The sequence below is a fragment of the Dama dama genome, chromosome 28 (assembly GCF_033118175.1).
Source record: "Dama dama isolate Ldn47 chromosome 28, ASM3311817v1, whole genome shotgun sequence".
Classification (NCBI taxonomy): Eukaryota; Metazoa; Chordata; class Mammalia; order Artiodactyla; family Cervidae; genus Dama; species Dama dama.
The window spans coordinates 40,188,428-40,203,278 of NC_083708.1; the positions used below are offsets into that span (position 1 = coordinate 40,188,428).

Here is a 14,851-nt window from a genome sequence, read left to right on the forward strand (position 1 = left end):
GAGCCACCAGGGAATATATGAGGGGGTGGTAAATGATAGTGCCCCTCAAAGTAAGATCGTTGTGAGGATTAAATGATGTGATGTGGAATCGCTTAGCACAGCTCTGGCACATAACAAGTACTCAGTAAGTTTTTACTGTTATCATGGCTGTATCAGTGATGTCATTAACAGACTTCAGTCCTTTCATCTGTTCCTCATATGATACAGTTTCAAATCACTCTACCAGCCTGTTCAGTTACTCCGAGTGTTAGTTTGTCGGGATTCCTGTTAGAGTCTGCAACCCAGTGTTGAGCTAAAGGTGTGGCCTGAGGAGCAAAGAGAAGAGATTCTAAATGATGCAGCCTAAAATTGCATGAACAGTTTTGGTGGTGACCTCATGTCTTGTCTTGTCTTCCATATGCAGCTAAAGGCAGATTTCCCCATCTACACTGGACTCCTTCTCATTAAATTTCACAGTTATACTTGGCAAAGAGTTCCTGCCTATTAGATGTTTCTAGATCTTGATTCAGTCATCCAGTATAATTGTTCTTCTTCTCAGCTTTCTGTTTCATGCTGTTAAAGACCATAATTAGATTTTTTGGAATATCTTCTGATATACCAAGAATAAAACAATTCCAGAAAATATTCCTTAAAGCTCTTTTGTGAAATCCTTCTTAAAGCCAGAATAAGACCATTTCACTGGGATATCTTCATCTATGAATAACAGAAACCTAATTCTGATACATGGAATTAATTGGCTCATGTAACCAACTGGCTCAGGGGTAGGTTTCAGGGGTGTGATCAGGGCTTTGGCTCTTTCCATCTGTAGTTCTCTCAGCTCTGCCCTTCCTCTGGTTTCACCTGTAATCAGGTTGGAGTCCTGAAGAAAGCAGAGTGGGAAAGGCATTCCCAGGCCCCTCCTCTGCAGCCCACGTTTTAGAGTAAAAACAAGGTTCTCTCTTCCCAATCACTAAGAAGTCCCACCTTTCATTCTGAACCACCAGAACCAAGCTCTGTAGACAAAATAATGCCACATCCTGCCTGGGTTACTACTGCCTATCCACGCATCAGTCATGTTGGCAACATCTACTTCTGGACCATTCATATTCCAAAGAAAGAAAAGTATATTTCTTTAAAGGTCTTCTAAAATTCACATTTTGCTATAATTCAGACAATTCTTCCCATTACTATGACTAAGGTTCTTTAGGCAGGGGTCAACAAACTTTTTCTTAGAGAGCCAGACAATATGTATTTTATACTTTGTAGGTCAGGTGGCAAAAGAGAGGCTATTATATAGATAGTCCTGTGACCATTTGAAATGTGATGATTTTTAAATGTAGGGAAAAAATTTTTTCAGCTCAAGGGCTGTAAAAAATATAAACAAAATAGGTGGTTGACCAGATCTGGCTCTAGAGCTATAGCTTGTTGACGCCTTCTTTGGAGTAATAACTAAAAAAGATATTAAGAAGTAGATAAGTGGGAGGATTTGGAATTAGGGGGAAAATAAGCTTTTTCCATTTGGAAAATAATTACATGTGAAAATGGAGAAGAAAATTTTAACAGATACACATGATAAAAAGAAAATTTAGCAAATTTTGAGCTAAAATTTTCCTTGCCCTAAGAAGACGACTTTTCATTTTTAGAACTAGACTCAAGCTGTATAGATTCAAATCAGGCAGTAAACATCTTAGACTCTGCAGTCACGCAGTCTCTATCATCACTACTCAGTTCTGGGGCAGTAGCGTGAAAGATGCCAGAAACAGTAGATAAATGAATGGGTGTGGCTGTGTTCCAATAAAACTTTATTTACAGAAACAAATAGGCTGGATTTGGCCAGTGGGCCTTAGTTTGCTGGCCTCTGCTTTGCAGGCTCTTTGATTTTTTGACTGCAGTTCAAGAATGCCACCACCAAAAGGTGATGGTCCCTTTATCATGTCTTCATAGCCTGAAACCCCAAACACACAGTTCCCAGACACTAGCACTCTGTCTTAATAGCTAACACTAAAATTGAATTCTACATAAATGGTTATACAGAAACAGTGAAATTAAAGAATATGATTTTAGAGGAATGGTCATAAGATCAAAATTTTGAGAAAGTCCTCCAAGCTTACCATAGCTTTGAGTTGGTGGTCCAAGATTTAAAATATACTTTTTCAGAGACCATGCATATACTCTTGCACCTTTTTCAGTAATCACTAACTGGTTATGGTTGTTCAGTTGCATCTGACTCTTTGTGACCCCGTGAACTGTAGCCTGCCAGGCTCCTCTCTCCATGGGATTCTCCAGGTAAGAATACTGGAGTGGGTTGTCATCTCCTTCTCCAGGGGATCTTCCCAACCCAGAGGCAAACGTGCGTCTCCTGCATTGCAGGTGGATTCTTTACCAGAGCCTCCAGGGAAACCCAAGTGGTTATTACTCAAGTTCTGTATGTAGAAAGTTGATTAGACACTGCTTTGTAGCTAATCACGTCAGCTCAACTAAGGCTTAAATTCCCTTACTTAAAAGTCCACAGTTCCACACTCCCCTTCACCTTTTACAGCTCCAGTTTCAAGGGGTCTCACATGAAGAGCCCTGTAGCTTCTCACTATGGCAGCAATGAGGACATAAGCACAGTGGAGAGCTGCTGGCATTTACCCTCTTCCACGGTGTTCCTGAGGAAATGATTCCACGCGGTTTTGACGATCTGCTCTCCATTCCCATGTCCCGTTGGGCTGCTCCAGCTCACACATTATCATCTTCCTGCTGGGACAGCTACAACTGCTCTCCTCTCTCCAATTGTCCCTCATGCAGCTGCCAGCACCACTCCCCTGAAAACCTCTCAGCGCTCCATGTACTAGTCTACAACATCAGGACCCATGTGTCCACTACAGCAGGCCACCTGCCTTTCTCTGAACCCACCACCAAGTCAAATCCCTCCTTGGTTTATGCTGCTCCTGTAGCAAAGAACACAGAGCCTTCCCACCTTCCTTTTGAAAATCAGCCTCAAGGGGCATCCCAACCCCACAGACCCCAAGAAACCTTCCCTGATCTCCAAGTCAGAGGTAGGTTCTCTCACCTCTAAACTCCCAAGGCACTTTTTTTCAGTTCTTTCACTCCTCTAGCATTAATCATTGAACAGTGCTTCTGAAACTTCCATGTGCATTCAAATCACTTGGATACCTTATAAGATGCAGATTCTAATTCAGCAAGTCTGAGATCCTGCACTTCTAGCAAGCTCCCAGGTGATGCAGATGCTGCTGGTCCAAGAACTGCACTTGAGCATCAGAGCCTGACATGTCAGGATGGTCCTCATGGATGGGGTTTATTTGTGTATCTCCTAACCCCACTAGTCCAAGGCTTTGCTTATCACGAAATTCTTGTCAAAGAGATGCTGTCAAAGAAGGTGGGATTTCATAAAATCATTCTGGTCACGTCTGTCTTTTCTAAAGGGAAACGGTTTCTCAGTCACATTTACTTAATTTCTTAAAAGAATAATGACTTCATTATGTTTGGAAAAAATGATATATTTATTATTTTTAAGGCCGGGCAATTTAAGTACAAAGCAGGTTTAGAAAATCATCTAGGACCCCACCACCCAGAAATAAATAGTTAATATGTGGCATAAATCATTCCAGACATATTTTGCATATATTCAGATGAAAAGACAAAAGAATGAAAGGACAGAAGGGTGACTTGCAGGGAAGGGCAGGTAAAAGATACATATAAATGGGATTTGACACACAAATACCATATGTGTCAATGTAATTAAAAGTATAAAGTATAAATTTTACTTTACTATGACAGAGAAACAGAAACTGAGGTGAAACTGAAGGAATTGTAGAGCTTCAGATGAATGGGTCTCCACAAGAGATATTAGTTTCTAAAAGATCTAAAGTTAAGAAAAGAAAGAATAAAAAGCATTAGGATGCTGAAATCACGCTTTTAACTACATATTTCAATTTCAGACGGCAGCTACTGACACATCTATTCCCTATTACGAAGTGAAGCAATCAGTACTCACACTTTCTCCCAGGTACCAGTTTTGGTTATTTATGCTAGTATTACAATTGTCGAGGTTTCTGTTCCGTAACCATCATTTTCAGAGTTGTTTAGCTTTAATTCAATATGAAAACAAAGTCAATGCTCACCATGGGTGATTTTATGATAGCTTCTTCGTTTCCCAGTTCTGAAGTGTGACTCATCATTTTGTTGTCAAAGAGTTCTCTAGCGAGTGCATGAGTACTATAGTCCCCCAATCCATTCACAATGAAAATATCTCTCTGTTGCCTTTTAACTGAAGGACAATGTGGCTGGAACTCAGGACTTCAGAGGCCTTACTTCACTGTCTTCCAGCACTGAGAGAAACTCTAATAAAGCCAGAGGCAGCCTGCCTTTTTCTCCTTCTACGGGACTTGCATGTTCAGCCTGATCGCCATAGGCCACCTTCTTGCATTTACCCACTCAATCAGCAATTACTGATGGAGTGTGTACTACATACTGGTACTGTACTAGTGCCGAACACTGTTAGAAATGTCTTAGTGTGGAGTATTCCATGTCAAATTTTGTTGGGACATGACGCGTTCTTTTGAGCTTCGGATTTGAATCTTTATTTCAGAACGTCATCTTCTATTACGTCAATATTTTTCTTGTTCCCATCTCTTCCATTCTCAGTGGGTTGTTGTGAATATCAAATGAGTTAATATATGTAAATCACTTGGAAGAGTGCCTGGCACTTAGTCAAAGTAAGATGGGGGAAGGGAAGAGAACTCTCCCCTTCAGGAATACAAGTGCCATGCCTCTCATTTCTATCTCAGTCTAATCATTTTCCTATTTTCTCATTCACTTCTCTATGTTTGATTTCCTCTAGTTTAACCACTGTATCTGACTGCATTTTCAGCTGCTTTTACTTCTGATGTGGCTTTTCTCTCCATATTTATACATTTTTCTTTCATTTTTTTTTTTTGAGAACTGTGAGTGAACGCTCTTTCTTCACGAGATCAAGGACTTAAAATCTCTAATTTGCATTCTTACAAGCCAACGAAGAGCTCTTTTCCCTTTTGTAAAACTCTCCTTATTCTTGGAGGGCAGTTCCTTTTGCGATCCATTTCTTTCATCTGTCTTTTGTTACGTTCATTACAAAGTTATGCTCAGGTTCCATGTTCACTCTTGTCCTAGCATTATTTATCTTGAAACAGAGCCATGGATTTGTTGGAAGAATGAAAACAGTCCATGCAGGGTGAGAACTGGGGTGCTCTGTAGCTTCGACTTTTCCCTGAATATCTATCTGAAAAGCCTGTTCTTTTTCTCAACCTGCAGTGTGTGTTCTCTTGGCTTGGACGGTATGCAGCAGGTTTCGTGACTCACAGAAAAGCCCCTTTACAGGCTGGGTTCCTTAGGTTCTAATCCATCAAACTCCCTCCCCCATAAACACACACACACACAATTGGCCGGATCACAGGAAATGCAGGGAGCGTGTCACCCTCAGCTCCATTTCCCCTGCGCTGCATCACACTTCAGCTCTCTGCACTCTGGCCACACCGCACGGCGTGTGGGATCCTAGTTCTCTGACCAGGGACTGAAACGGGACTCTGAGCAGCGAAAGCGTAAAGCCCTAACCACTGGACCACCAGGGGGTTCCCCACACTCTGGCGCCTGAACAGGGCCTTGACTGTGGCTTCCCCATTTCTCCTGTGGCCTGCCCACATCCTTACATCTCTTTTCTCTAGTTAAAGACTATTGGATACACCTTTCTTAACTGAGAGGTTCGCTTTTAGTGAAATTTGTTTCTTGCTTTGCCCTTGTCTTTCTATTTCACAGAGTCTAGCAGGTTAACAAGACTCCTGGTTGCCATATTCCAGGTGACAGAAACCTAAAGCACCATAAGCCATTCCTGTCAAGGTAAATAAAGGAAGGAAGAAAGAAAAGAAAGAGGAAGGAAGGAAAGTAAGAAGAAAGGAAAGAAGGGCCAGAGAGAGAGAGAGAGAAAAGAATGGTGGATGTGGTGGCCTCACGCACAGCTGGATTTAGGGGCCTACATATCATCCTTGAACTTATCGCAGTCTCCATTCCTTGGCTCTGCTTGTTTATACGTCACTTCCCGTCAGTCACCCTCCACAGGCAATGAAACAGCCACTGCTGACTCCAAGACTACGTCATTCTTTACAGCTTGCGAACCTGGAGGAAGAGCACTTTCCCCAAAGGCTTTGGCAGAAGTCCCAGGGAAGGATTCAATTGGTTTGGCTTACATCACGTGCCCACCTCCGAACCAACTACTCTCATTTCACAGCTTTGAGTGACTGCTGGGAGGAGACAGGGGTGAAAGGAGAACAGCTTACAGATTAGAAAACTGAGCCCTTGGAAGTGTTCAGAGGCTTGTCCAGGAACATAGAGCTGAGGACTCCTCTGATGGTCCAGTGGCTAAGACTCTGACCTCCCAATGCAGGAGAGCTGGGTTCAATCCCTGTCAGGGAACTAGATCTCATGTGCCTCAACTAAGAGTTCCCACGCTGCAGCAAAGAGCCAGCTTGCTGCAATGACAACTTGGCACAGCCAAGTAAATAATTAAAAAAAAAAAAAAAAAAAAACTTTTAAAAAAAAGATCATATAGCTGAATCAAGTGGCTGAGAGAGAACTGATTCTGAATCCACAGATTCTGACCCCTAAAGAGTTCTTAACCCCCGTAAGTAACTGCTCTTGGACTTTCCTCCTAAAAATCACATTTCCAAAGCACAAGAAGTTGAACAATATTTACACAGAAACTCTTAGAAGGTTTTTAAAAGCAGATGTATAAAAGGGTTCATCAGATAGAACCACTGGATAGATGATGGATGGAGATACACACACACATATGTATTTTGAAGAAAGCCATTTTCAAAACATAGCAACATAAAGCAAGAGAAGATGGGGTGTTGCTAATTGCAGGCCTGCCAAACTTGGACTCCTCGCATGGACACACAGGCTGTTGTTGATTGGCACATGGTTTGAAGATGACGGTTCAGTGAGGGCTGGAGAGTGCTTTTCTCGTCTGGAAAGTTAAACAGTGCCCACTTCCCTGCCCCCAACCTTGTCTGCAATGATGCCTCATCTAGCAAGTCCTTTTTCCATCATGACCAACATAAAGTTAAACTCCAGTCCATCCCAGGTCTGAGTTTGTTCTAAATTAAGGGTTTCCCTAAAATCAACACGGTTTCACCAAATTAAACTACTCCTTTCTCTCGCTAGGCCACGAAGCACCGGCATGAAGGTGGCAGCTCCCACGCCAGGTCAGCAGCAAAGACCCTGTATGGAGCCTGACCTCCCTTCCTCCGCGCTCTGCTTCTCAGCCCTCAAACCCCTGTCAGCTCCAATTACTCAATCCCTTTCCTCCCTTCTCCGGCCAGCTCAGCTCACTGACAAGAGTCTTCATTTCCCACCTTCTGGTCTAAACATAAAAACATGTTAATTGAGGGTAGGGCTTTACCATCAAGACTGGGAATACTCCACTGCACAGCAAAGATCATTTCTTGGAATTATTTGCTTAAATGTTTACCAGAAACAACCATCAAGTATTCCAGATTGATTCACGAATGCAATTAATGAAAAGAACTGCTAAGAGTTTCCATTTTCTGGTTTGTTTTAATCCTACTATATAAAAAAACTTTTTTTCTGGCACCACCTCAACAAAAATCCCATCCAATGATTAAAGGAGGTAAAGATTCATAAAGCCAAAATGTTACTGGAAATTAAACCTGCCAGGGTGTATGACAAATCCAGGGCAGACACAATTCACTGAACGATGCAAAAGACATCCTAACAAAGTGGAAAGAAAGCAACCAGCGCTGCTGCCCAGCACCTCCTAATTCTGGACCATCAGGAAGAAGTGCCACCAGTCCCTAACTGATCTCTCCTCTGCTGTGTGTGAGATAAAATATGTAACCAAAAATGCCTTTGCTGTCCCAGACTGAGGAATAAATAATGAACCCTGGCTTGCTAGATTATTCCACAACATTTGAAGGCTTACAAAAGAAGAAAAGAAAAACAGCTCTTGTCTGGTTTTTCCTAGTCAACTTTAATTACTATAAGGATGGGTGCAGCAAGATAAATGTTTCCGTTTCAGTTCAGTGCTGAAAGAAACACAAGTTCTCCTGCTGCCTTTTATGTTTAAGCTCTGAGGTTCGCAGCCTATTCTTATTCACCAACTGGAAAAGATTTGTTGCAATGGCTAGTTTGATGTTTTGTGCTCAACTCCCAAAGTCCCAACTTGAAGTCCTTCTCTTCCACTTAAGGAGACATTTCATTTTTCCTTTAATTTAAAAAAAAAATGTTCTGAATGCAAAGTGACATGACAAGGACTACTAGCTTGCCTAATATAAATTCTGTGTGTGCAATGTTCTTCGGGCTGTGTCAGCAGACAAGGTCAGTTCAGCTAAACTAACCAACTGCCAAGCAGCCAGTAGGGGTGGAGGCAGTTTTAAGCACACGGCATGGGTACAAGCCAAAGTCAGACCCGAATCTAAAGTGAGGGCAACAGGCACTTGGTCTTAAAAGGGCCCATGGAATTTAATCTTGTTAAGCAAACCCTAACTGGGCAGTTGTTCACAATGACCCAATGGAAAATCATAGAAAAATATCTCTGAGTGACCCTGTCTAGTTCAAGACCTCCTGCCTATCTTAGCACCACTACTGGCTGGGACTGGAAACCACAGTCTGCTCTCTTTCCCACCCTGGTTCCCCAGTTATCCAAGGCTTCCTTAGGAAAACACCAGTATAAGAATTCACAAAGTGAACACTTCTCTACAAATCCTTAATATGGTAGGAAAATTGCTCCTCTGTTTTCTAGGGGAAGCCCTGATGCTGCTGCTGCTAAGTCACTTCAGTCGTGTCCGACTCTGTGCAACCCCAAAGACGGCAGCCCACCAGGCTCCCCCATCCCTAGGATTCTCCAGGCAAGAACACTGGAGTGGGTTGCCATTTCCTTCTCCAGCGCATGAAAGTTAAGAGTGAAAGTGAAGTCGCTCAGTCGTGTCTGACTCTTAGCGACCCCATGGACTGCAACCTGCCAAGGTCCTTTGTCCATGGGATTTTCCAGGCAAGAGTACTGGAGTCGGGTGGGAAGCCCTAGAAAGCTGTATCTAGGAACATGGTATGAATTTAGGGGTTCTTACACAGGTGGGGGGGGGGGGTTGGTGAAAGGGTCAACACAGACTGGGGTGGGGAAAAAAAGCTTTCTCCAGGAATGTGGTATAAACAGAGTAACTCCCAATCGTTCATTATATGGGAGATTAGTAGAGAGGTGTCACAGATAAGAGGAATCCACAGGACTCTCCTGTTTTAACTCTAGTTTGCAAAATAAATATTTTAATCCACGTTTCTACTGGAAAGTAAGATAAATCAAGTTTGGTGGAGTCCACAAGAGTGGACTAACCTAAAGGGAGGTAGTGAGAAATTCCAGGCCGGGCAAGAATCCCACATAACACAAACAGTATGATCAGTCATCACTCAAGGGCTGGCTGGAACAGCCCAAATAAAGCAGAGACTTTAGTCTGACAGCCCTATCAAAGCAGCATTTTGGCAGGTATGAATAAATGTTTTCCTGAGGAGCAAAGAGGGAGATGTAAAATCAACCCCATTCAGCCCTGAGAAGAAATCTCTCCTACTCATGCATCATAAATTTAAATTTTGTTTATATAAAAGGGGAAAATGTAAATCAATCATCTATATAACAGAGAAAACAAACTGGTAAATGACACAGTCGCTCTGACCTGGAAATTAAGTGAAAAGAATACTGACCCTCCACTTCTGAGATGAAATGGCAAGGACGTTGCCCCTTTAAACATTTCTTGCTCCGTGATTTTACTGAAGTCTCCATCATATGTTAGCTGAAGTGGGTGACTCTTTAAGTGGCCAATGGCCTTTGATTCTGTTAAGTAAATCCCATTTATTTTCACCACAGAGTCCCTTGTCGTAACTGTTTCTTCGGATTCCACTCTCTTTGCTGTAATAACCAAGGAAATGTTTTGTCAAAGCCATTTATTTTAGGATTCACCATCTTTCATTATTTTTTTTAATCCAAGAATTTATACAGTTTAAAAATTATACGTTACTTATAATTGAGTCTGGAATTGTATGGATAAAACCTCCCTGAACAGCTTTACTTAATAACAATATATCAATATTGGCTCATCTAGTGTAACAAATGCATTACACTAAGGCAAGATGTTAAATAGGGGAAACGAGGTGGGAGGTGGAGGGTATCGGAATTCTCTGTACTTCCCACTCACTTTCACTCTAAAATGAAACCTTAAACTGCTCTAAAAAATAAAATCTATTAATTAAAAAAAATCTCCCTGAATGCACACAAGACCTCATCACTAATTTAGGCTTGACATCATCAATTCAGCAGGTAAAAAGTAATAGATCTTAGCTCTATTAGCTTAGAGTTTTGTTGTTGTTCAGCTGTTCCATGTCTGATTCTTTGTGGCCCCATGGACTGCAGCATGCCAGGCTTTCCCTGTCTTTCACTGTAGGCAAATACTCAAATTTAGGTTTATGAACTACCTAGTCCACATAAATACCTCTGTGTCCCATAGCAGTGCTTCTTCCTGAATCTGATCATGTTGGAACTTTTTCATTCAGAAACATCGAGTGTTTTCTTATGTCAGGCATTGTCCTAAGCACTTGGGGTGCATTAGTGACAGAGCAAAGATCCCTGCCCTCACAGAGCTTACATCCTTACAGTACACCTGTTTACACAACAGACAATAAGTAACAGACCATAATAAGTGAAGTATGTAAGAGGGTAGGTGCTATGGGAAAAAGCAAAAGCAGAAACATGGAGAAGGGGAAAAGGGGATTGGGATTGGGGATGGGGGCAGGGAGCAAATTTTAACAGGTGGGCATGGTAGGCAAACCCTTACTGAAGGGGAGGCATTGAGCTGTCAGATGACGGAGGGAGTGTGTTTCCAGCGCAGGGAACTGGTGGTGCAGACACCCAAAGGCAGGAGTGTGTCTGGGGCCCTCAGGGGACAGCATGAGTGGCGTGTGTGACAGGGTGGGGAAGAGAAAGGTGGTCAGCAGGAGCCAGCAGGAGCTGGCTCGTAGGGGTCCAGCAGACCATTTCCCAGTAGGGATAGAGGAGGGCACCCAAACACTTGGAAGGCTTTCTCAAGAGAAATAAGAGTTGCAAAAAAAAGATGTCTAGTCTCTGAATTGAAACATCTACTGTGTTTACAGTGGCAAGATCCTTAGATTTAAAATATAACACTGTTTCTTCATCAGTAAATTGACATGAGGAATAGCTGACCCATGATGCTGCTATTCAACTCTAGCTGCTGATAACATATGTTTTTCAAAGGGGCAAGGAGGATGAGCTATTTCTCATACAGAAGTAGTTTTGCAAGCTTTTCCAAAAATGACTCAAGGTTTCCTTTTCTGTGCTTGAACCATCAAACCAATAAAAACCAACAATAACAAAACCACCTAGTCTGCCTCTCTGACTAAGCTCTGTGCTTTCAAAACACTGAATTTTACAGCAGAAAGGCACTTTAAAGATTGGCTAGTCTAGCCTTCATTTTTCAGATGAGAAAAATGGAGAACCCGAAAGGTGATCAGTCCAAGGTCACAGAGCAGCTTTGGGCAGAGCCAGGACATGTGTCAGGGAGAGGGCAGGCTGGGCGTTCTATCAGACTTGGGGTCGGGTACAGGCTGTGGGATGCGGGCGGCTCACTCAGCTTCTCTCCTCTTCCTCCGTGCTCCCCACCTCTAGGAGACGTGGTGAGAATTAAGTGATCTGGCCTGGTAAAGTGACTTCCATAGAGCCAGCACACTCACCACCTGGAAGTCATGGTCATTATTATTCATGGAACCCGAGAATCCTGATTGCTAGTCCAAGGCTCTCTCAGCACCACACATCCTTAAAGGTCTTGAGGACTGAATTACAAGGCACATGCTTCGTTTCAGATTACAAAGCATTTTGAGCCTGTCCCTATATTTTAGCATTCGTTTCTTGCACTTGTTTGCTCCATAAATATTTATGAAGCACACGCTGCCGTGTGCCAGATGCTCCGTGGCTGGTGGTCTAGGGGTGAAGTGAGAAGTCCCAGCCACTATGGAGCTTCTGTTCTAGAGGGGAAAATGCAACCTTACTTGAAGACGGAGGAGCAGCAGCCTGTTTTCACAATGGAGGAGGGGGCGGTCAGTTAGCCTGACAGCGAAGAGCAGCCGGGGCTCACTCTTAATCCTGCCTGAGGTCCACTATTCGACCAAGCCTGAGTGATAAAGCCCGGGTCCCTCTGGCAAATACATGCAGCATGCTGTACTCATTTTGTAGTAGATCACAGATACATTTATTTCAAAAGGATTCAACAATCAGTAACCTTACCAAGAAAATAGGAACTGTCCTGTTTCAGGATATTTCTTTGGCACTTACTGCAGACTACACCCTGTTTCACGCTCCTGGGCTTCAAACAGAGAAACCCCCTTTTCCCACTCGGTCTAGTAGGGGAAAACAGAGAGGCAGATCTGTCCAGAGAGAGATGCAGAGCAGTGTGGTCTGCGCCAGGTAAGGAGGTGTGCGCAGAGAGCCCTGAGGGGTTGGAGCTGCTCCGAGAAAGATTACAGAGAAGGTGGAGCCTGAAAAGCATTCCAAAGGGTTAGCAGGAGGCCGCCCCACCACCACCAAAGAAAAAGTTCTGAGAAAAAGGAGCAAAGGTCTGGGATGAGAGCTGGCTTCAAGTAGGTCCAAGCTGCACTGTCAAGCTGGGCCCCAGGCTTACAAGGGCCTCACACTTGGCTTAAGGCTTTGCTGTTGCCATCATGAAATTCTAAAGAATTTTTGAACAAAGAACTCCACATTTCCTCATTTTTCACTGGGTCCAACAAATTATATAGCAGAGCCTGCATGAAGCTCAAAAACAGCAGGATGAGTAAGGGGAACTGCAAGGGTTGCATACTGCTGGTGCACGGACCAGAGGCAGGGAGTGGGTGGGCAGGCAAGAGAGGACAGAGAAGGGCCTGGAATGCGAAGCTGGGGCAGAGCTGTGCACATTGGAGGGTGAAGACTTCACCTGTGAATCACGGGTCAGTCAACTACAGCCCCAGCAAACCTGGCCTACCTCCTGCATTTATGTAGCATGCAAGCTCAGAATGGCTTTTATATTTTGGGGTTGATCAAAAAAAAAAAAAAAAAATCAAAAGAACAGTATTTTGTAACATGTGAAAATTATATGAAACTTCAAATTTCACTGGTCTACTGATGCTTTCCTACTGCACTGGCAGAGTTGAGAAGGTTGACCAGAAGATTCTGAGGCCCGCACGGTTTAACATATTCACTTGCTGGCCCTTCACAGAAAAGCTTGCCAACTTCTGTGCTAGGTCACTCTTTCCCAAACTGTGTTTTCCAAAGACATAGTCCATAGCCAGGTAGGTCTGGGAAATGCTGGGCTAGAGTAAAACTAAACAGGTGACTTCACCACATGGCCTTCCCCATCCTGTAATTGCTCACGTGCATTGTAATGGAGCACGGGAGCTTTACTCCAAGGAAAAGTTGTATTTTTGCCAAAAGTGTTCCCTGGAACTCGGTTTGGCAACCACTCCATTAGGCACAGCAAGGGCGCTCTGAAGGGTTTTCAGCAAGAAGACGAAGCAATCTGACTTTTATTTGCTTCCTGATCTCTTGTCCCTTATGGCACACCGAGAGAAAGTCATCATTTTTCACAGTCCACGGGGATAGAAGGACAAGGCTGCTGTTCACAGCCATGTCTGGGTGGGTTCTCAGTGTGATCAGACTCTGATACCTCCAAGGGCCAAGGGTTCCAGTGCTGACCCACCTGCAACCCCCTAGCAACTGGAAGGTGGAGCAAGACAGGAGTGCTAGACGACCAGGGATAGGGTGAGAGGTGATAAACGTGGCATGGCATCAGTGGGATGGAGAACACAGACTCTGGGGACATTCAGGAAGCCCATGCAGGACGCCTGTCTGGGGTGGCTAAGATAAAACGGCTGTGAGAAGGTGGACCTGCTCAGAGGTCTCCATCTAGCTGGAATAACCAGAGCGACACGGTCACCTTCAGCCAAAATCTATCTGAACACAAGAGATTACACTGCTGGCCCCATGAACATGACTATACACATCTCTTCTCTCATTTTCCTCAATCAGGAATTCCAAACCTGCCACGACACTCCCCGCCCCCCCCCCCCCCCCCCCCCGCCCAGCTCTGCTGAGGGAGTTGTCAGCTACTAATGACTTCATACCAGGGGAAGGGACACACCCTCTGGCCCCGTCTGCGCACACAGCAGCCTTTACAGTCTGTTTCACAACAAAAGATACCTTTTCTTAAACAATAGGGATTCTGAGACAAGCCCGGGGAGCCCCCGTACAAAGGACAAGGAGTCCAAGCCTGGGACGTTAGAACACTTTTTAAATTGGGTGATGTGCGCTTTCAAAAAGACAATGACTTTTTACTGCCACGGTTTCCCAGGTGCTGATGCAGACTGCAGGGTTGGTGGGAATGGTGAAGAGGGCAACTGCCTACAGGGTGGATGGAAGAACCCAGACAGAGACACGCTTCAGCCGGTGGGGAAATGTCCACCTCTCCTGGTACCTTCACACTACATGGGAACAGCTCAGCAAGCAGCCCGGTTCTCAAGTGGGAGCCAGCAAGAGTTAAATGTGTGTGGCATTTGGGCTTAGAAGCAAAAACATCGAATAAACAACAGCTCTGCCCTCCTGTTTACGAGAAGTGGCCCCGTTCCTATCTGAGTCTGACCTCACTCTGCACTGTGTGGCTGCCGAAGCCCATCCCCTCTCGACTTGGCTCCCGTAAGTACCAACCCTTTCTGATGTAACTGGTCTAATGGGGGCCGTGGTGGAGCAACATCTGAAAAGTTCCCCAATGACTCTAAAAATGCAGCTACT

General features: G+C 44.0%; 1 protein-coding gene across 1 annotated transcript in view; it reads right to left on the minus strand.

The window, feature by feature from the left end:
* Window positions 1-14,851, minus strand: part of ARMC2 (armadillo repeat containing 2) — a 126,951-nt gene that overhangs the window by 94,462 nt on the left and 17,638 nt on the right. Inside the window, exon 5 of the mRNA XM_061131793.1 lies at window positions 9,727-9,931. Within this exon, the coding sequence (XP_060987776.1) occupies window positions 9,727-9,931 (205 nt within the window). The remainder of the gene's footprint in view (window positions 1-9,726; window positions 9,932-14,851) is intronic.